This window comes from Ostrea edulis, chromosome 1 (assembly GCF_947568905.1).
Source record: "Ostrea edulis chromosome 1, xbOstEdul1.1, whole genome shotgun sequence".
In the NCBI taxonomy this organism is placed as follows: domain Eukaryota; kingdom Metazoa; phylum Mollusca; class Bivalvia; order Ostreida; family Ostreidae; genus Ostrea; species Ostrea edulis.
The window spans coordinates 18,525,004-18,548,466 of NC_079164.1; the positions used below are offsets into that span (position 1 = coordinate 18,525,004).

Here is a 23,463-nt window from a genome sequence, read left to right on the forward strand (position 1 = left end):
GACAGGGTTTGTATTTTCAAAAAAGTGAACTTGACAATATGAGCATGGGTCAAGGCCAGGACACTTTCTTTGATCATATGGAAACTTTTCTTTCAGTATTAATTAAAATTTGCCATTAGTTAGATCTATTAAGACTCTAATCAATTTTTAACTTTTAGACCTTTAGAAATGGTGCAAATGACCTTACATCAAGATTATTTATGTTATTGTCATTAATAATCTTTATGTGAAGATTGAGCTTACGGTGTATTTTTAAAAGTTGCGGTCTGGGCACATTTGCACGGATAGGCGGACTTGGTGATATCTTAAACTTTGTTTGCTGGAACTATAATTAGTGTTCGGTAATATTGCTATCTGTTCTTCCGGCTCGAAGAGACAGTCTCTTTTGTTAGATTGTCAGATATTAATGGGAAGGTTTTATGAAAAGTAGTGTTTTATGATGTGGATATCATAAAAACATTGCTTTTCACCAAGGTGCAATGGGCAATAACGGTGACGGTTTTCCATTGAAATGCAACCTGTTTTTGGACCGATAAAATGCTGAAAATTGTAAATGATGTTGTTTTTCATCCTTGGATATATGTAACATCATCCCCCCTCCCCCGACAAAAATGGTTATCCTGCTTTCCCAAAGCATCCACAGATACAGAACAGGGAACAGTGGTCAGAAAGAGGATTAATATTGGTTTGTTTCAGACCATACTTCGATGTATGCTGCAACTCCACCTCCTTTTGCTTCTTTTAATCTGATGAAAGTGTCCTCTTTTCCTGAGTATGCCTGATTTCGTGAACATCTTCCTAGTAGAATAACAGTAATATTTATGTTTGAAAAAAAAGCAGAGGGGACAGGCCTCCCCTCTGACACCCCCACTCCCAACACTACGTGCCCGCATCCTTCAAGAACACATATTTTCGACATCATCGACAATGCAAAAAAAAAAAATTAATTAAAAGGCTTCCCAGAGTATAGTGTATGTGTGATTGTATGTGTGTGTGTGTGTGTGGAGGGGGGGTCATTAAATAAGGAAAATGTCCGTCATTCAAATCGTAATTAAAAAAGCGTAGGGGACAAGCTTCTCCTCTCACACCCCACCCCCTTCCCCCGATACTACGTGCGCACATCCTTCTAGAACACATATTTTCATTTCATTAGTATCAGAAAAGTGTCTGTCATTCAAATCGTAAGTAACACGTTTTTTATTTTGATATACAGTGCTTATGACCTATAGGCCTAAAGAATGTAATTTACAATATAATAGCACCTTTTTTCACTGACCCTATAGTTCTCACACTTTTAAAAAAATATCTAAAGGAAATTATCTTTCCCGCCAGATGACCGAAAATTGAAACTCTAATTATTGTTTTGAACATATTGACACAATCAATAGATCTATCAACTTACGAGTTCCACACTTTAATTGTGAGTGTGTTTTGGAGGTCCCCCCCCCCGAGAACTTTGATAAGCAACAATTGCTTTTTTTCTCATTGAGTTCATCCCAGTGATTATATGATCTATTGTATATGTTTTACGTCCTATACAGGTCTTTGAAAATGTCGACATCTTTGTTGTTGAACTGCTCTGGCCTTGAATCTCGAAGCCCAGGAAGCAGGTTTTTTGAATTACTATAAATTAAAGTAATACATGTATGCAATTCAGAATCTGTGTTCAAATTTTCATGTTTCAACAGGAAAATATGATTAATCAATTCTTTAATAAGTAAATCTTAATAAGGTTTTTTCATATATAAAATGATGTATCAATTTAAAGTCCTATCTCAATTTTTATTTCTAAAAAATCTAAATCCAAACCTTCCATTGACCGGCAAGTGTATTCATTTTCAACACCGAAATGAACGCGCAAAGACATTTTCATCAGCGTACTATCATTATAAGAGTCACGAGTCAAGTCCGTAGAAAGCAATATAGTTAGAGGCAGGCAACCAAACAGAAAATCCTCAATAGGTAAAAACAAAAGAGGTAAACATAAGGCAGATTGAAAGCAGGCACGTAACATCGTTTTTGAAAGTGGGGGGGGGGGGGGGGGCAGCCAGAAAAAAAAAAATTCCACTTACCAAAAAATCTTTGACAAGCAAAAAAAAAAAAAAAAAGAAAAAAAAGAAAAGAAAGAAAACGGACAATTTCCCAAAGTCAAAAATCCTATTTCGGGGGGGGGGGGGGGGTGGGGTGGGCTGGGGTGGGGTAGGTTCCAACTTTTCTGTACACCAAAAAATTTGTTCTTTACATAACATTAGCGCATTTCACTACAAAAGTGGGGGGGGGGGGGGGGGGGGGGCAACAGGCCTTCCAATGACCATTTTCATAGTAAATTAACAGTAAAACGTTAGGTTTCCTGCCCCCCCCCCCGGGTTTTACGTGCCTGGAAAGGGCATGACCGTAAATTAACGATCTGTATTGTATACTGTCAAGGATATGTTGGCAAAAATATTGGAGGGTGGGAACTGGAACTTCCTGTCCTTCCACCAATCATTTGAAAAATCCGATTTTATTAAAAACATAATTTTCTGTAAATCGTTGTGTTTGCAAATTACATTAAAACGGTAATGTTTTTGTGTGTACATGTATTGCCGCTGATCGCTGGTACACATGCGATGGCTCCGAACTCGGGCAATCGAGCCATGGGTTACGTAATTGTAAACAAGAACAAACCCCGGTGTGTATGTAAAATGCTTGCAGTTAATGACTGAATGAAATGAGACTGATTCGATGTGGATTTCTGATGATTTTCTATACATGTTTAGAGTTGGTATAATCATGATAAGAACCCGTGATTTAAAAAATAAAGTTTATAAATTATTTGTTATTTCTTACAAAAAGGATCCATTTTTTTCACTTTGTAGAGAATGCAGAAAGCTTGTGTATCAACTGGCTAAAGTAGAGTTAAATCACAGATTGCTTGTCCACATGTGATAAATCTCCAAAATTAAACACAATAAGACGCTTGAGATGTATATATATATTTGGGGCGCTCTTGCCTTTTTCATTTCACTTATAAAAACCGCATCTACTTGCACGCATGATTGTATTTAGATGAAATGAAATGAACCGACAAATAAATCCTTCTGTATGCAGACAATTATAAGTTAATAAAACTTAAAACTACTTCATTTTATTTAGTACGATTTTTTCTGACAATTAGAAACGTCACATACCCTTACCGTAAACTTATTGTGAGGAAAATGACAACCCGATAAATAATCAGGAAAATTGTGTAGGTTTTTTTAAATGTATGTATAACTTGACACAAATATTATGAGGTCCATTGATCACTAACTCGAAATGTTTGCGGTAGCATCTTTACAATTACTTTATAATTGAAATAAAACATAATATAATTGTTAATTAAGTATGATATAATGTAAAAGGATTCAAAATGATTTCAAACATAATTTTCCAGTAATTGATGTGTTTATTTATGCGATGGACGAAAGCCGAGTTAGCTTCGATGTTTTTGTTTTGATTATGCAAGCTTGTCACTCTGGCCACCTGCGAGCGAGGCGAGAGTTGGGTTACATAACTGTATAAACAACGCTGACCGTGAAGAATGTAAACAGCTTGCAGTTATTGACCATGATTTATTATACGTTTGAACGTTTTATTTTATGTATATTACTTATTTTAATTCTAATATGAAACAAATAAAAGATAATTTATCTCTCTCCTTTTGTTGTTGTTGAAGGTTTGTTTATGTTAAAACGAAAGAAAAAGAGAAATGTATCACTAAATAATTTGTATTTGAACCACAGAGCATGTTAAAAACCTTATTTAAAATGAATATTAGTATCTATTGTAGTCAGGTATGTTATTTTTAGCAAGTTTATTTCAGTTATACGCATGAAGAGTTCTCGCTCACTTGCCAAATGAAAATGGCTACTTGTTTACGGGTATAGCTTTTTACTCTAATATAACACAAGATTCGAACAAAATAACAATTTCATGAGATAAATAAGATGTTAAAAAACAACTTTTCCATCGGAAGCCATATCGAATTCTTTGCCGTTTTTGAGCTATAAAGCAAAAACTTTTAGGGGCCGTAGATCCCTAATTTAAGGGGCCAGCCCCTTTTTACTGGTGTCAAATAAAAGCTCTTGAAATTCTACACAACTTTTATTCTACATGTCTTAACAAAATATTTTTAGTTTAAAAGATACAAAGGAAATTATGTGCAAATTTTCGCTCTTTCAGGCGTCCTGATTTTTGACCCCTCTCTATCGCCATTTTAAATGGCGAAATCAAAAAACAAAATATGATGTGCACAACTACAATGCTTCTACTTTACCAATTCAGTGTTTTCTCTGCTCCAATTATTATAGTCTCGGAGCCTTTATCTGGAAACCAAAGCCCCTAAAATTTCACTAAAAGGGAAATAACTCGCAAGCGGAAGAGAATATCTAAAATGTTTAAAAGTATTTTGAAAGTCTTTAGTAAAATGTATTAAAGCTGAAAATTTGAGCAAAATCGGTTGAGGAATGAGCGAGATATGAAGCTTCAAAGTTAGCGTCTAGGAAAAAAAATAAAAAAGAATAATAAGAATAATCTTAACCAGCACAATAAGTAGAAGGTCTTCCGTTGCTACGGAAGACCTTAATTAAAACAAATACACATACATGATACACAGAAATAGTTAAACATGTACATTTCACCTTCTGTAATATTGTAAACCAATAAATGAATAAAAAATAATTTAAAAAAAAGAAGAAAAGAAATGATAAATAAAATAAATGAACAAGCCAGACTTGCCTGATCAGGAATGATGCAATATCCTCGGTTCAGACTCTATACTCAGGAAACAATTTCTTTGTGCCTTTGCTCAGCCTCTCAAATCCAAGTGAACTCACTGAAATGACATCCACGTCCACACATGTACACAAATCATCCAACGAGGAAATGCGCAGCTTCCCCTCCTGTCGTCCGTTTACTGCATCCTCAAAAGTGAAAGTAGAAATCCACGCCAACCAACTTTCTCACATGTCACTGTTTCGGATCCTATAAAAAGCCACTTTATCAATGTACAATGATCACCATCATGCATTCAAACACAAATAAACAACATTGATATCATTCAAACTCCATTATTTCTTCTCTTTATATCATCTAGTATTTAACCTGGTCACATTACCTTCGTAAATATTTTGCTCACAAAAACGTCAGCTGGGTCAAATGATCATAGTTATATTTAGAGAGGGGAAAAGTGGAATATGACGATGTCTGATCATAAACTTTTATCACATTTGTTTGAGAATGTAATTCACTAAAAATTAAACTTGTCGTAAAAATTACACACTGAAGTAACTACGACGAGTTGCAGAAAACCTGGATTTTCGAGTTACTGCCGGATTCTATCTCTTGTGAAGTATATCTTGTACAGAAGCGGATGTAGGAATTTTTGAAGTGGAAGGGGGGGGGGGGGTCCAGCACCTGATCGTTTAGATACTTTTCACAACGTCTATCCACTATCTATTTCTGATATCGCAAAGAAATGAGAGAGAGAGAGAGAGAGAGAGAGAGAGAGAGAGAGAGAGAGAGAGAGAGAGAGAGAGAGAGAGAGAGAGAGAGAGGTTACTATCAGTAGGCTGGGGGCGGCCTAGGCCCCCAGAAGCTGTAGGGTAAATGGTGCAACTCCTGCATTCTGTCCTGCATTCTGAACATTTCCTGGCACTTCCTTTTCACTTTCAAATTGTCTACTTCTTAAACAAATTTTTTTATGTTACATATACAAATGTACTTTTTAAGAATTCTTTTTAAAAGCGATACTTGAATCTGACGAAAATATCGTAAATATATTATCAGTGTGTTGTCTTATTTATCCTAGAGTTGAATGATAATTATAATAGTGTTGATAAATTTGAATGAAGCAATTAGTAGTACATATACATGTAAGTATCTACCGTTCATATCATTTGGACTCAAAGTCTCGTTAAAATTGAATATTTCTTAAATGTTTTGGTTCTCCAAAGGGGAGGGGGGGGGGGGGGTCCAGACGCCCTGGACCCCCCCCCCCCCTTCTGGATCCGCCCATGTCTTATGTGTTGTTTCTGCTAGGAACTTTCATTTGCGATTACAGTCACGTGCCCTTTAAAACCATCCCAATGCGAAGTAATATGAGCCCCGTCGGTTTTATTGACAACGCAATTTCTTTCTTTTGAAATGGGAAAGAAGTTCGAGTTATTGACACCCTCTCTCTCTCTCTCTCTCTCTCTCTCTCTCTCTCTCTGGTAGGCAGTCGAAACGGTAAGTAGTGAAAATGTAAGTTTAAACGATGAATTCAGTCATGTTTTGAAGATTTGGTATATCGAGGTTGTTTTAATAGCGTTAGGCCTAGTTGTCAAATTACTGAGTCAACTTCTTCATCCCCTTTTGGAACTGAGAATGCAATGACGTAGCCAAATCACACTGTGGCTTCTTTGCTAGTTAAACATTATAGGATTCAGCGATATAAAAAAAAGGGGGGGGGGTTTTCCAGGAATCTAAAAAAAGAAGGAAAAAAATGAATCGATAAAAATAAATATACGTGTATCACCCAGTGCTAGTTAATATTTTATTCAGCTTGTACATTAAAGATAATTGCTTACAAATATTAGCAGTATCATATTTAAAAACAAAAACAAAACAACACTACAAAGATGTCCCACAGAAAGGGGGGGGGTGCCAATCACCGGATTCCCCTCTGGATCCGCCATTTGGACAGAGAGTACATTTAAAGGCAAACACTTACGTGCGGGTATTACTGTCTCATGACAGCATCTAGTTTGTATTGCTTATAGGAGTTATGAGATTGATCACTGTTCGTTATCTTCGCCTTTCATCATTAAAAATTAGGCCGTTCTTTTCATACTGATTTTGCTTACGGATTTTACGCGGTTTACGTATGTATACGTGATCAAAACAGGGGCTCATGACGGATAAGACAAGTCAACAGGGGATACGTATTCCTCCTGGGAACCTGATCCCACCTATGGTGTTTTAGGGATCCGTGTTTGCTCTGTTCTCGATTATGCATTCTTTATAGGATTGGTTGTTTTCACCTTTTCATTTTTCTCTGATCAACTCCAAGATACCGTTCATGCAAAATCCTAATACAATTATAAACTAATAAAGTTTTAAACATCTCCTTCATTGCAAACATGTTTTCAAAAGAAGAAATATTGTCGTAAAACTATTTATTGCTTGTCAACACAATAAATACAGCGAGGTCAATGCGTACGCATGCGAAGTACGACTACAAACAAAAGGCTTGAAAAGAGAAAACATGTTCGGTTCGGATTGTTCCGTCTCCCTACAGCGATTTATGCAAAATTCAAACATGTTAACTTAGTTTATATCGTGTATTCCATTTCACAAACAACAACAAACAAAAATAATAAACAAGACCAACCAAAAAAAAAAAAAAAAAGCAACAAAAACAACAACGAAAAATAAAAGAAATAACTATGCACGATATACCAGTATACTCGTTCAAGTCGCATACTTTGTGCGAGAAGATGAAATTAAAAAGTTGAATTAAAGTTCATTCACACAAAGTTGTTAAAAGTTTCATACATTAATGTGGAGTAAAACGGACGAGTTCAATAAAATGTCAGATTTAACGCTCACGCACAGAAAATATCCATATTTTGACGCATGATTTGAGCCTGTCAATAAATGTTAGTTTCTTATCTCAACTTTGCGTTCATAAATCAGTATGTCAGCTTCATCTTTCCGCGTTGCCGTTGGCAACTTAAAGCAACCGATTTTAAATTTGTGCTCCGTGATGATAGTGGCAACAAGATTGATGCATCCACGCAATCCTGTGGTGTCCATCTTGATGTCCGCCAGTTCAATACACATGTTGACCCTGTGCCCAATGATTGGGATTTTGCCACAAACTGGTCGTGGATTCTTGCCTGCCGAAATAAAAAAAAACTTCTTTGATGACAGAATATTGTTACTTTCTAACCTACTAGAATTGTCTTTGCAAATGAAATAAAATGTTCATACATCAGTAATTTACGTTTAAGAATTGTTTTTACCGTGGACTTTCTTGTCGAAGATCACACTTCCATCAACGGTTAGCTGGACTTTGAAAGACTGCTCAGTGTTGATGTACACCAATTCAATGCAAACTATAAATGACTGGCAGTAGTGAATATACTGAAGTTGAAATTTCTTACTTTAGAACCACTAAACATTCTTAAGACAGAGAAATGGTACTTATAGAAACGTTTACCTGCTTTAGAAACGTGTAAACGCGGCAAACTCAATTTTTTACAGCAACTGCACTTGTCTTGTATACAATGACAGCCATCATCTCCAAAGATGCTTTCCATTACAATACCTTCAAGAGGATCGTCCACGAAGAATTCCTCCCCTTGTGAATTGATCAATGGAAACACATCATTAATGTAGTAAAATTGGTCAAAATTTGAAGCAATGCGCATGTATTTAATAACATTCTAATTCAGTCCCCGTGTAACTTACCAAACGATTTATCACACAAGATGGAAGCAAATAAGCAAAGGAGCAAGACCTTCATAGCTGGATTTCTATCCTGATGTGCGATAGAGAGTTGCTAGATGCTTTAATGATCTCTTTGGTACCGGAAAGTCTTATATATACCATGACCAAACAATAAGGAAATTATTAAATACACAATGATTGCGGAATATTAGATATAGTACATCCGTCAGGTGGATGGGAAAGCATTTCGTATTTTCTGAATTGATTGCATTTCCCTTTGCTTTGTATAAATTTACATTCACTGAATCTTTTCTCTTATGAAAGGTGAAGATAACGAATAATGATCAATCTCTTAGCTCCTATAAGCAATACAAAATAGATAGTTGGGCAAACACGGACCCCTGGACACACCAGAGGTGTGATCAGTTGCCTAGGAGGAGTAATCACCCCCTGTCGACCGGTCACACCAGCCGTGAGCCCTATATCTTGATCAGGTAAACGGAATTATGCGTAGTCAATTCAATTCAATTCTTTATTGTCTTTGACTTATACAACTCATCGGAATACATCTATTACATGTACATGTATATACACGATATATCTAATTGTATAAGATAAACAACAGGTGAGTGGACAAGAGAAGGTACATGTAGGAGAAAAAATTACAAATATAAGATAAATAAATATACATGTAATCACATTACGAGATGCATATTTATTAGAAAAAAACTATAATTACATTATTGACTTACAATGCTACACTTCGTATTTTCACCGCTTGTACTAAGAATTTTCCCAAGTTATTGAGTTCTTTAGTATTGTCTACACTAAGGAGTTTAACTAATTTAAAGACACTTGGTTTTGTGTAATAAAAACCCTTAATAAAAGCGTTGTAAAATGGACATTTCAGGATAAAATGAAACTCATCTTCTATATCATTATAATCACATAATTTACAAAGCCTTGCAGTCCTTAAAACATTGTTATGCCTGCCTTTTTCAATATCCAAAGAATGTGAAGACGTTCTGAATTTATTGATAATTTTCCCCCTTTTAAGTTGATTGGTCTTTTGAGATATGATTGTAAACAAAAGTTATTTATCAAATGTTGATAAAGAACACTTTTTGGTGAACTTGAAAGAGAAGATATTAGGTTTTGTTTGTAAATATTCAATATTCTGAATTGTATTATTTTATAATCTTTAAGCTGATTCACACACGACGTTTCAAACAAATATTCTAAACCAATGCTTGACAGATCATGCTTCACATTAACAATCCAGCTTTCGTTGTTTGCAATCATATTTTCATAACAATCTTTCAAAATACAGTTATTTGGGGTTTTAATTTTTAACCAGAATTTAAAAATTCTCAATTTTCTTCTAACTTAAAGAGGAAATCTACCAAGTTCACAATATCATACTATTGTTGGTTCTTTTGTTTACTCCTAACACTTTTTTACAAAAAGAAAGATGCACCTTTTCAATGTCCGTTCCTTTATGAAAACCCCAAATTTCAATTTGCCAAGAACGGTCTAACAATCGGTATAAAACACGTCAGACAGCATTTGACCCAATGATAGATTGTATTGGCAAACTAGATCGTTATATAACGGCCATAGAATTTGCGAAATGCTGACTTTAAATCGAATCAGTTGAGAGATATAAACACCATGTGCATGTGGTAATGGAATATAATGCTACATAAATATGGGAAGCTAAAACCATCCCGTTTATCATAGAGTTGAGTTGTGTTAGTTTGCCGTTAATGTCTACTTTCAATAAAATATCTAAGTATGAAGCAGAAGTGGGCCACTCTGTGGTGTCTTTTATTTCGAGTTCACAGGGATATATTGAATCGACATATGAATGAAAGTTATTATTGTTTTAAAATAGATAAAACGCCGTCTATATATCTAAATGTCGCAGTGAAGGCCACAACAAGATATCTTTTTCTTCTCACGTAGAGGTTTTTCAATAGATTCTGCTTTATAAGAATATAAAAACAGATGAGCTTACAAAGGAGCATCATTCGTGCCCATGGGAATTCCAACAGACTGTTGGAAGACCTGATCACCAAAGACTATGAATATATTGTCAATGAGGAACTCCATCATATATTTTTTTCAACTTCAGAGTACTTGTGCGTGGAATAAGAGAGTGGTGTTTAACAAAGTAATATTTTGGATGACTGATCACTAAATATGAATGTTTCCTTTTCCATATTTGTTGAAGCAACTGTCTGCGATATGAAAAAGTCTAGTCTTTAATCTATTGTGAAGAATGGTCGTGTGAAGTATTGAAAAGTCATACGTTTTGATGTTGTTGATTTGAAAATGGTTTTGCGATTTCAAATTTACTAAAAGTTCTTTAGAATATTTTAGAATCCTCACTTAATTTACACCACTCCTGGCGTGTGTTGTGGCACACTATGAAAATGTCATTTTACTTCAGTCTTTTATTTCTAAGTTGTAGCCATTCTAGTACCAAAAATTGAAATTAAAAACAGTGCACGTGATTATTTATAACTCAGCACTTCTGTTGATGCCATTCAATGGACATTCATATCATATTCATGTACATTGTACCATATACCTTCAATCTAATTAAAATCAGACCTTCTCTAACCGTTACACAGTGTAACGGTTAGAGAAGGTCTGATTTTAATTAGATTGCATATACCTTCAGCATAAATTTAAATTACCGATCATTTATGAAAAAGTTATGGTGCAGATTTTGAAATACGAGTCAAACTTCAACATACATGCATTCACGTACTTGCAAGTAAAATTGACCATAAGAAAGAGTAGAATACAAAGATATATTTACAACGTAAATTTCAAATGATTTTAATGAAACCCCAAATATCATGGTCTTTCATAAAATTGAACCTTCAAAAGACAATGCACGTGCGCCTACAGTGATCAGTCTGTGCGTGCGTCCATCTGTGCATTGATCATTTTCAGGACTTTTTATCACCGTTACTTGCACAATAAAATACTGTATTGTCTGAAAATCCTCAAACGTAGTCTTTGTTTACAACTAAAGTTACATTTTAACATTAATAACGGTAAAAATCAAAAACAAACTCCGATATGTACAACGATATCAATAATTTACTGTGTCGGATTGGACAATCCTGCATGCTATGATAAATCAAATCTTTTATCAAATCAAAATTCGCAAATTAAATACCATTTTCTGGTGCATAACGCAACGAGTACATGTAGTTTTAATGAAGTCTATAAAATAAGCACCCGTGGTAGTCGATCTTGCACATCAGGTCTACATAACCTACACATATATGTGACCTACGCATATCCTCTGCTATAAAAATTCATCATAAACTCCACCATACGTTTTAAAATTTGATAAATAAAGTACATGCTCCGATATAGCAGTGGCTTCTCGAAACGACGTATTTAGAACTCTCAATGGAACAGAGCAAAGTTTTGTACGAATATGATGTGGACCTAATTGTCAGATGAATCGTGATATAAAACCTTTAAAATATGCTTTAGTGGGACCATATCGATTTAAGGGAATCGTTCCCAACCTGTTGATTATCATATATTGGTTTCCACTGGTCACCCATTGATGTAATGGTCATGCATGAGTTACCTTTGGTCACCCATCGATGTAGGGGTCATCTCTGGGTCACCTCTGGTCACCCATTGATGTGATGGTAATGTAAGGGTTACCGTTGGTCACCCATCGATGAAATGGTGATACAAGGCTTTTCCTTGGTCACCCGTTGATGTAATGGTCATATAAAGGTTCCCTCTGGTCACCCGTTGATGTAATGGTCATATACGGGTTACCTCTGGTCACCCATTGATGTAATGGTTATAAACGGGTTACTTCCGGTCACCATAGATAAAATAATCATATAAGGGTAATCGTTGATGACCCATAGAAACAGCGGTTATAAGAGGGTAACCTTTGATCACCCATAGTGGCAATGGTTATAAAAGGATTACCTTTGGTTAACCATTGATGTAAATGTTATATAAGGTTACCTACATGTATGGCCACCCTTGGATGTAAATGTAATATAAGGGTAACCCCTGGTCACCCAATGATTTAAATACCATATAAGGTTGCATTTGTACCTCTGGTCACCCACTAGTGTAAATACCATATAAGGTTATCTCTGGTCACCCTTTGATATAAATGTCATATAATGGTTTCCTCTGGTCACCCATTGATGCAAGAATTACTCGTACCTCTTGATAGAAAGGTGTCCTGAGGTAACCGATATCTCAGTGTATGGATGACCCAAAGTCACCCTTGTTAATATTTCTACATGTACTTCTATTTCAAATACATAGCCAAGTAACAGGTAGAGTGATCACATGACCAATCTCCTGCTATGTCCGAAATCCATACTTTCCGTTATCTCTTATACACATCTTACAGACACGCCTTTATATGTTATATTTTCTATTTACAACTATTCTAATGAACAATTACAAAGCCAAACCATTAACATAATCTAGACAAATTACCCATGGACCAGCTGAACATAACTTTGGACAACCCTTACTTAAGGATTAATGAAAATATACCCAGTAGATAAGAAAATTTACAATCGGATAGACAAATGATTTTATTCTTTGGCTCAGATGAACTGATTTAAAACATTTTACCTTTACACTGTTGTAGCATCATAAAATGTAATCTATAGTAACATAATTTTCATGTCTGAAATCAATAGGTGACCAGAGGCCACCCTCCAGGTGCAACTTATCATATAATTATCGTAAATAAAATGCAAAAAAAAAAATAAAAGGATGATATTCCTGGTTCAATTTCACAGCATTGTATTTATCACATTCTCGTATTTGGGGAAATGTAGGGGGATGCAGATAACAGTGAATTATCATTTTTAAAATTAAACTATTTTTGCTAAGAAATGATGATATGTAAATGATCAATAATGACTCGCTCAATATTCAGTATCCTTTGGTAGTGTGCAATATACATTTTCTGCATTGTACTTTCACTTTTATGTGGGACTATATTTACAGCGTTGTAAACTGTGTAGAAAATGGGGTAACCCAGGGTCATACTAGAATGGGATGACCCTGGTTCCTACTATCCTTCTGCAGATAACGTCGAGTGCGCGAGACATTTGAGGAGTTCCGATTATCTCTGTCTCCCGACTATGTATTTCCTTCGTAGTGATTGGTGAAAAATAGATGAAGTGAAAATTTCACTTACCATATTTTCATTGGTTTAAATGCTATTTTATGTAAGGGTGATAGGTTGGTGCTAATCTTTCACGTACAACTTATCAATTTTACAACATTTCCAACCTTTAAAAAAGATGAGAAGCAATCTTGTCTAACTTTATTGACTTTTTGATTTGTTTAAACTAACATTATTATACCAAATGTGACTGACATTTTAATTGTTTGATAAAAGTTAAATCCATGCTCGCATTATCATATGATAAAAGTATAGAAAGTGTATTCATTTCTATTTGTTAAAGTTGAAACCAATAAAATATATAGGTCATTGCACTTTTCAAAATGCGAGACATACGTACATAAACAGAACTATATACCAAAGTCAGATAATTGCATTTTCCTCAAACAGCATCATCAAAATTTCACAAAAACTGGCTATAACGATATAATAGTATTCATAACAAATTTGGCTACATGGACTACATAAAGAAATCAATGAAAACAGATTTATTGCCCTTGGGTTCAATATTTTCAAACATGTTGATTATCCATTTTGAAGATTTTTTACAACAAGTATATGAAAAGACTCCAACAAGATTTTTGTTTCTATCATGCATAAATCTAAATAAATAAAATGAAAATTCAAACTTTAATGAAGTCTCATGGGTGTGGAACTACTTTAAACCAGTTTTCAGAGCATTATTTTATTTTTATATTCCATTTTAATGTAACACTAATGTATTTTGTTGAAAACATGTCGTTGAAATCCGTCAGTTTCAGGAATATGTGCATCTATTTCAATGTATCTTATTTTCCTATATTTCTTTATAACGTGAAGACGGAAGGCTTAATTCAAAGCTATATCTGTATTTACATTCTTCTTTCATTTCTGTCGGAATTCCCAGACGTTGAAATAAACGAACTATATTTGTCAAGATTCATCCACGAACTATTTGCAACTGCAAAGTTTTCATGAGAAAATGGCTATCATTACAGTTTGTAAAGCTATCAAAGGAAAAATAAAATAAAATATGGAAATATAAATATTTAGAAATGTTTCTTCTGTTTCCATGTTTAAATAAAATATATTACAATATTTGTGTGCTTCCTTGGAAATAGCCGGAGTGCTTAAAAACTTAAAGTCCGATTTGATGTTTTGCATCAAAATAGCACTTCCACTTAAAAACAAGGATTGTGAAATGATGTGACTTTGACCAATGTTAAATTTCAACCTAATTGATTAGATCGGGAAGTTATTACAATCAAACTGAAGTACACTTGAGAAGTTTAGGACTTGTATCCTCTTCTCTTTAATTGTGTCTATTTAAGGATAGTATAAATTTCCTTGTCACGAACATGTATTACATTAATTTCAGTCAAATGTGTTCCACTTTGTAACTTATTGAATTACGAAACAAGTCCACTCTATCTATCTATTATAGGTATCCACGAATGTACTATTTATCTATCTATTATAGGTATCTACGAATGTACTATTTATCTTGTTATATCTCATCTTCATCGAAGGGGAAAATATTAAATTTGTTATTCTGATTTCTTCTTCCGCTTTCTCGTGACAGCGACCCCTGACAATGGCATTATCACCATAAGGCGATGGGTCTCACATCAAAGACCCGTTTGTGACCTAAACATTTCACCTCAAGTCGTACATCTTCCTTTACTTCATATGGAAATTTAGGCTCTGCTTTTTTTTTGGCATAGGATGCTTTATCGTCATAAGTCGCGTACCTTTGTGGCATACCTACATGTATGACCTTGACTACAGACCAAATTATTGATTATTTGGTCGTTGGGAGTACCTATTGCTATCATTGTCCGTCCGTCGTTAGCCGTAAAGTATTCAGACTTCTTATACAAAAATGTTGTGAATTTCGCGGACCTTCTTTCAAGGCCCCAGGGGTTAGGTTATGGCCTATTAAAACAGTGAAATCTTTAAAATGTTTCTAAAACTGCATAACGAGAATAACGGATTCTACAGAAATCCTGAATTTTACGGTGACTGGATTAGGGGTTCAGGTTATAATATAAGCATCAGTTAGTAAATATGTCCGAAATCTTTAAAAATATTTGAGAAAAAATATATTGATATTGTGAAGTGTTTGACACCCCAGTCAGGGTTTACGGTCCAACGATGTCTCTTATGAAACTGATCCAATGTCATTTGGCAGGGAGCAGGGTTACTAGTAAAACATATTTTCGGTTACTACTTTGAATGGACAAATAGTAGAAGCTTATTTTTGGCACAGAGGTTACTTATGACCAGACAATGTGTTATGACCTTGACCCAATGCCCTCTAACCAGGGTCAATGCTAGATTAATTGATTGTTTATGGTTTTACGCCGTTTTGGCATTATTTCCGCCATTTTATGACGGTGAAAATGCTAGAAATATTCGTTCAAGCCGTATATGCAAGTTTGTAAAAGAGGAACATTGAATATTCATACTTCTTGGAACAAACCTGTTTATGACCAAATGAAGAGTTACATTGTACAGTCAATAAATTTGTAATAGAGAATCAAGAGGAGCTGACTTGGCAAGGTTTACAATGTAAAACTTATACGGTACCAATTTTGTTGCACCAGATGCGCATTTCGACAAATAATGTCTCTTCAGTGATGCTCAACCGAAATGTTTGAAATCCGAAATAACTATGAAGTATTAGAGCTAAATATAGCCAAAAACAGCGTGCCAAAAAGTGAAGCCAAATTCGTCCAAGGATAAGAGCTATGCATGAGGGAGATAATCCTTAATTTTGAAATGAATTTTATAACAGCAGTTAAATATACATCCGTATTTTCAAGCTAGTAACGAAGTACTTAGCTACTGGGCTGTAGAGACCACATGCATTGTCATGAATCATGGTCTTATCCTGCACGTAGACACTTGCCGGACGTAAAAGTCATCAGGTAAGCATTTGTAAGAGGCATTAACTTAGTAATGAACAGACAGAACCTGAACCGTGCTCATTTTCCCAAGATCTAGCCTCCACCCCTCCAAAACGTTAACTATTCATTCAGGCATATTTGTGATGGAAACCATCAGAAAAAAAATGGAGAACTGCTTGTTCTCAGAGTTTAAGTGATGCACTCTTAAAGTCATCGTCGAAAACCACGGTTTTGAGTCCACACACGCTCCCTCGATGAAGTAGAGAATCGTTTAGAAGCATTCGTGGGTAATCGATGATGTCTCAAAGTATCAATATCCAACACTAATGAGTTTATGCAATACTTTGATGACCATTACGACCCATGTACCTATTTTTGTGAAAATGATTTACATATGTAACTTCAAGAGTTTAACATTTGATTATAATGCGCTGTAACTGATAGTTACAGCGAATTTAGATAAATTAGTTTATGGTTAAGTTACGTGTTACGGTTAAAATTATCCTATAACCAAGGTAGATCACTCGATGGAAAACGCTTCGTCGAGTGCGGGAGTCCCGGGTGTGATACCAGACTGAGAGAGACCCAGATTGTGAAAATAAGTAGTGAGTGATCCCTCATAAAGTACTCTCCATTAGAAGTGAAAGTCGCGGCTCTTTGGAGAAGAGACCTTTAAGACCGAGGTCACGTGTCACGGTAGGCGTTGACGAGGTCACGTCTCATGGTAGGCGTTGAAGGTCACGTGTCACGGTAGGCGTTGATAAGGTCACGTGTCATGGTAGGCGTTGATGAGGTCACGGTAGGCGTTGATAAGGTCACGTGTCACGGTAGGCGTTGATGAGGTCACGTGTCACGGTAGGCGTTGATGAGGTCACGTTTCGCGGTAGGCGTTGACACGGCAGAGATCCTTTATCGTCAGACGGCCCAGTGAATGAGAGCCCAAATCTTTACAATGCTGGAATTTTAATCCTAGATAATTTTGAGTATAGTCTGGAAACAGTCTGAGGTTTATTGAATACTATTAATAGTAAATTAAATATTGATACACGTATAAGGGAAACAATTTGGGTTTATATTATGCATTAAATAAATGTTTTACTTCCTTTTCATGCCTAGATCCAACATTAGTATCGTATTAAGCAATGTCGGAAATATTTCGTTTGCTGCACAAAATAAATGTTTCCTGAATCACAATCACGCGGGCGTCGTTAATTATCAGTTTCGTCATATCATTATTATAATGGTGTTAAAGATGAACCGATCAACATTTCTCGTGGCAATTGTCATCAGTGTGTTGACATACAATGAATGTACGAGCTCAGTCATAGGTAAGAAGTTATTTATACACATATTTAACATGGAAGGGTGAGATACTTGAAAGAACGATTCCACTTAGTGATAAATCTATCATAGTATCTAACATGTTTCATTATATGCGATTCCATTACATCACATTGAAGAGATTGGTGATACTGACATTGGAGACAGAGACAGTTCAGAGTATCATTGCGTGTGTTCTGGAGAACAATGCAGTTGCTGCCGTAATGTGACCCTCAGGGCTTTCAAGACGAAGCACCAAAGTATGATATTGACAGCAAATCATTCTTCCCATTTCTCTTGACATATCACATGATTTAACATATCTAAATCGTATTAGTTTGCAGCAAATTCCAGTACGATAAAACCAAGCAGAGTTTTGCGACCAAAATTGAAATTGACAAGAAAACTGAAATTGACGAGAATGTTTCAGGTAACATTGTAAGACCAGTTGAGAGTGTTCATGACTATTACCTACCAGATCGAATTTCATATTTCATGACTTTCAAATTTTTTAATTCTTACGATTTTTTTTTAGCCAACAGCACAAAACCAGTGTGTAAGGAGATTAAGTTTGGAGAAAATACAACAAATGTTTGTTTCCATTTCCGCAACGTTAATGTCAGCGGCAACAGTGTTTCCGGCTGCGTGCGGCTCACAATCTCTGTTCAGAAAAAGAAGCAGACGGTCAATTTGGGATGCTTCAAATTCTCTGTTACGGTGGAGTTCAACTCACCTCAAAAGAATTCAAAGAATCATAAACTAGTAAAGATTTGGCAGAGAGAAATGCTTGTCAGGTTTTTCCACATCGGTCCAGAGGAGAAGCTCTTCATATAATACACCCAGTGAACATTTTCTACAGGGTTTCTATTTATACTTTTTGAACATAATGTATGGGTGTATTGCATACCCGTCCATTTGACTTTTGTATTAGACTGATCCTGCGAACTATCGTCTCTCTTTTATAAGTTATAAGGATATTTATTCATTATTGATTCATTGAACATATATATGTTTGACCATCTACCCATCGTAGTTTCTTTTACAAACAATCACAATGACCACAGTTCCTACTTTCATTTTACGTGCATCATTAAACCAGCTAGTTTCCATGTGTGGGTTGCAGTATGCCTAACATTAACTCTATGAGTGTATGCAAGGTATAGGAGTTTCCAAACAAGTGTTGCTTTTTTTTCTTTTTTTTTTTAAAATCACCGATTGTACAATTGCATTTTTTTGTATTTACACCCACCCAACATGACGCAAGGTTTACAATTTGCAGAGTACATGACAACAGCCTCATTCTATTACAAGTGATCCCCATGTTTTAACTTCTGCATTTCTGCAAATCCACATGTAGCCGTGTTCTTATCACGGAGGTATGTTCCCTTTCCCAATTTATTACCACACATCTGACTGTGTAATTCCCTGGTTTACACTAGACATCTGCATTGGTCAGATGAACACGGATGCTTGTGAAAAGACAAGTGTCGAAGGCATTCCTCACGATACCTGCTGAATGACTAATTATCTAATCTTCGTTTCTTAAATTTAGCCGGAAGAAAATGTGTTCAATCGCATATCCCTGTCGTTAAATGTTATTTTTTCTTGGAGACTTTCTAAATCCAAAACACGAAAATAACAGAAGACGAGAATAGCATATTTTAGGAAATCCTCATCCCACCCCAGAAAAGAGGACAAGGCTAGTATTTTCGATTATTAGGGAATACTAAAGCAGTAATTGTACATAGGTGTTCAATTGTTATGCTTTAGAAGAAATGCAAACTTATAATGACTGTTCAGGAATCCACATGATAATTTTAATGCATTACATCAAATCGACCGCTAAAATTTCAAATATTCTAAACTATTTCTAAAGGAACACGCAGAAATTGTACATGAAATATAAAACAATTTATTTTAGAATGGAAATAAATTAAGAAACCATATCATCTGAATACTCACTTTTAAAAAAGCATTAATGATACTCTCATTTATGTAAGAGCACTTGAGAGTTTCAAAAAAAAATAAATGTATGAAATATAATTTTTAGGTTCCAATGCTGGATGTGTCCGGTTAAAATTTAGTCGAACTTACAATATATCGTTTTAAAACCAGCAAGTGCGTCTCAAAAGATCTTAAACTTACAGTTGCAAATGCTTCAACATGTATCGAGGAAAGTTTAGAGAAAACAAAATATACGGACGTCACCCGAGTCTGTCCATGAAAAAGATGTTAGACACAGGGAACCAACGTGACTGGATGAAGTTTAAAAACTAAAATGTTATTCATTCCCAAATTAAATTGCAGCTTGTGTACTTGACAATTCTATTAGTTTTACACCAGATTTCATTATCAAAATACACTTGAACACGGGACTATCCGGGGGCTTTCTTCCCTGGGCCCCATCAGGGAGAACTGGGGATCTAAAAGCAATCAAGCATCATCAATAGACCCATTGACTTTCAGATTTTCCACCAAGTTCCCCCCCAAGTCGAAATCCACCCATGCTTATAAGACAATTTGCATAAAAGAAGCTAAATTGATTAATGAAATGTTGAAGTGCCATGCTAATGGCATACAAATGAAGCAAACATAAATATGATTAGAGTTTGAGTTTCAAAAGATTGTAGAAACCAAACATGCTTTAGAAATGTGCTTCCGGTGTCATATCTATAGTTATAAATTAAGAAAATTTGCCAATAAACTCCGAAACGCTTGCTCCAGAGTTATTGCTTGCATCTTTAATTTTGTTCCATATGTGAGGTGAAGTCCGTAATGTATATTATATATATTATTATAAGTTGTCATTGAAAATAAAAAAAAATATAATAAAAACTTGCTTAGATCCGCCAAAGCGTGCCTGTAACACTACTCTCATTTTTGCTATTTCAGGGTAGTTTATTAAAACGATAGTAGGTTTTTAATTAATGTTACAGGCAGTAACTCTGGAGCAAGCGTTTCGGAGGTTATTGGCAAAATTTGTTAATTTATAAGAATAAAGAAATCGGTACAATTGTTAAATAATTCAAAAGGATAACGAACAGTGATCAATCCCAAAACTCCTACAGGGGTATAAGCAATACAAAATAGAGTTGGGCAAACATGGACCCCTGGATATACCAGAGATGGGATCAGGTGCCTAGGAGGAGTAAGCATCCCCTGTCGACCGGTCACATCCGCCGTGAGCCCCATATCTTGATCAGGTAAACGGAGTTATCCGTAGTCAAAATTAGTGTGCCAAGAACAGTCTAACAATCGATATGAAACACGTCAGACAGCATTTGACCCAATGTATTGGCAAACTAGATCGTTATAACGACCATAGAATTTGTGAATGCTGACTTTAAACGAGAATGTTGGAACCCTTGCACCATCAACTTGTTTGTCAGTAGCCTGCTCGATTTAAAAACTGACCATATGCAGAACAAGCTCTTGCGTATCGAATCAATTGAGATATAAACACCATATCGAGGTGATAATGGAATACTGCTTCATAGATATGGGAAGTTGACGATGGAGAAACTGAAATCATCCCGTTTGTCATAAAAGTGAGTTGTTAGTCTGCCGTTAATATCTACTTTCAATAAAATATCTAAGTATGAAGTAGAAGTGGACGACTCTGTGATGTCTTTTATTTTGAGGTCGCAGGGATATATCGAATCGACAGATGAATGAAAGTTATTATTGTTAATAGATAAAACGTCGTCGAGATATCTAAATGTCGAATTGAAGGCCACAGCAAGAAATATTTTCTTCTCATGTAGAAGCTTTTGAATTGATTCTGTCTCATGAGAATTTGAAAAAGGTCAGCTAACAAAAGAGCACAATTCGTGCCCATGGGAATTCCAACAGACTGTTGGAAGACCTCATTACCAAAGTCTACGAAGATATTGTCACTGAGGAACACCAGCCTATTTTTAATTTCAACTTCAGAGTACTTGTTGCGTGGAATCAAAATCACGGTGTTTAACAGTATTTTTTGGATGACTGATCACTAGATATGAATGTTTCCTTTTTCCATTTTTGTTGAAGCAACTGTCTATGATGTCAAAAAGTATAGTCTTTGATTTATCGGGAGGAATGATCGTGTAAAGTGTTGAAAAGTCATAGGTTTCGATGCAGTTGATTTGAGATAACTTGCGATTTCAAAGGGACTGGTACACAATTTTTGGTAAAAAAAAATTTCGTTTCTGATGTTAAATATTAAAAGTCGAACTCATTTAATGTTGACAGTCAAAATTTTGACCTTCTGAATGCAAAGATAAGAGAAATATTTCAGCCTTAATTCACTGTTATGTAAACAAATACTCGAGTCTTTGAATTCATAGGTTTACAAGCAAACCAGTGGAATGTTAATTTTGTAATTTAAAGCATCTTAATTTTGCACAGCCACAAATTTAACCTTTAAATGACACACTTGTCCTAAAGCATACTTGAAATGTGATCGATATAATAAACTTACATCGATAATTCTAATTTCTTTTGAAAACTTCTTAGATAATAACATATCACAATCTTTCTTTACAAAACAAATAACATAATCTCTAAAATGGGCTTCTGTAATAATATATAACTTCATTTTTTTGTGAGACCTTTTAAACACATTAGACATTTTTATCATTTGAATAAAAAACAAAATTTGAGGGAAGATCGTGAATCAGTACCTTTAATTTTTTTTTTAGAATCCACATTTGATTTACACCACGTCTGGTATATGTTATGACACAATACGTTTATATATATAATTATATCAGTATCTCACAAGTGGTCATCTCTGAAGCTTACAGAAGGTTGAAACTGATTATTCAGAACGACTTATGAGGGTGATTGGTGGGAAAATAATATATTTTGGATCAATTATTGGTTCTGTATAAACTAATTTCTTTCTAGAAAGGGGGTATGTACATAAGATCTATACAAGCTATCCACACTTCAAGTGCCTGTGGGTTGTATTGGCAAACTAGATCGTTTTAACGACCATGGAAGTTGCGAAATGCTGACTTTGAGCGATACAGACACCAGTCTCTATATCAGGTGAAAAGAAATGTAATTGAATATTTGTATGCAGAAATAGTTTCCACTGGAATTTTCTAAATAATTTCAATGTACCATTACTGGTTTTGCCCAGCAAATTCCATACTAATTGGACACTTTCTGTTAATCCTGGGATATATCTTTCTTGTACGAAAATAGATATTGGTTGGAAATAATTATGCTCGTAAATAACGGTAATGTAATTCACAGACAACAAAAATTAATTTTCTTCTTGGGGGAGGCACTGTTAATTTTAATTTACAGTACCTGATATTTACAGGCTATTTTAAACTTTAGGAATTTATTACCCTATTGTGGTCAATCTGACTTTTGGCTGGCGACTTGCCTCTTTGGACTTTCAGAACCTTACCTATCAGGATTATAGTGTCTAATAAACGTCGGTGAAGATAAGCTCTGCGTTAGCATTCCAAACAACATTTTATTCTGATGAGTTACAAGGAACAATTTCAGTATGAAATACTTATTTCAAGACATTCTCCAAGACCTCGTCTGTTTTTCTCCATTGTTTGTGATGCCAATAAACCCTGAAGTTCCTTT

The 23,463-nt window shown here is 35.1% G+C and overlaps 2 protein-coding genes across 2 annotated transcripts; one reads left to right on the plus strand and one right to left on the minus strand.

The window, feature by feature from the left end:
- Positions 1 to 7,168: 7,168 nt before the first annotated feature.
- LOC125663441 (uncharacterized) lies at positions 7,169 to 8,684 on the minus strand. The gene is made up of 4 exons (XM_048895727.2): positions 8,476 to 8,684; positions 8,225 to 8,365; positions 8,028 to 8,120; positions 7,169 to 7,901 (listed from the first exon to the last, which is right to left on the minus strand). The coding sequence occupies exons 1-4, from the start codon at positions 8,528 to 8,530 to the stop codon at positions 7,663 to 7,665; spliced, it is 528 nt and encodes a 175-aa protein (XP_048751684.2). The 5' UTR covers positions 8,531 to 8,684; the 3' UTR covers positions 7,169 to 7,662.
- Positions 8,685 to 13,064: 4,380 nt separating this feature from the next.
- LOC125663422 (uncharacterized) lies at positions 13,065 to 18,894 on the plus strand. Its single transcript, XM_048895709.2, has 4 exons — positions 13,065 to 17,879; positions 18,012 to 18,131; positions 18,209 to 18,301; positions 18,407 to 18,894. Exons 1-4 carry the CDS (start codon positions 17,642 to 17,644, stop codon positions 18,703 to 18,705), a joined length of 750 nt encoding a protein of 249 aa, XP_048751666.2. The 5' UTR covers positions 13,065 to 17,641; the 3' UTR covers positions 18,706 to 18,894.
- Positions 18,895 to 23,463: the final 4,569 nt, after the last annotated feature.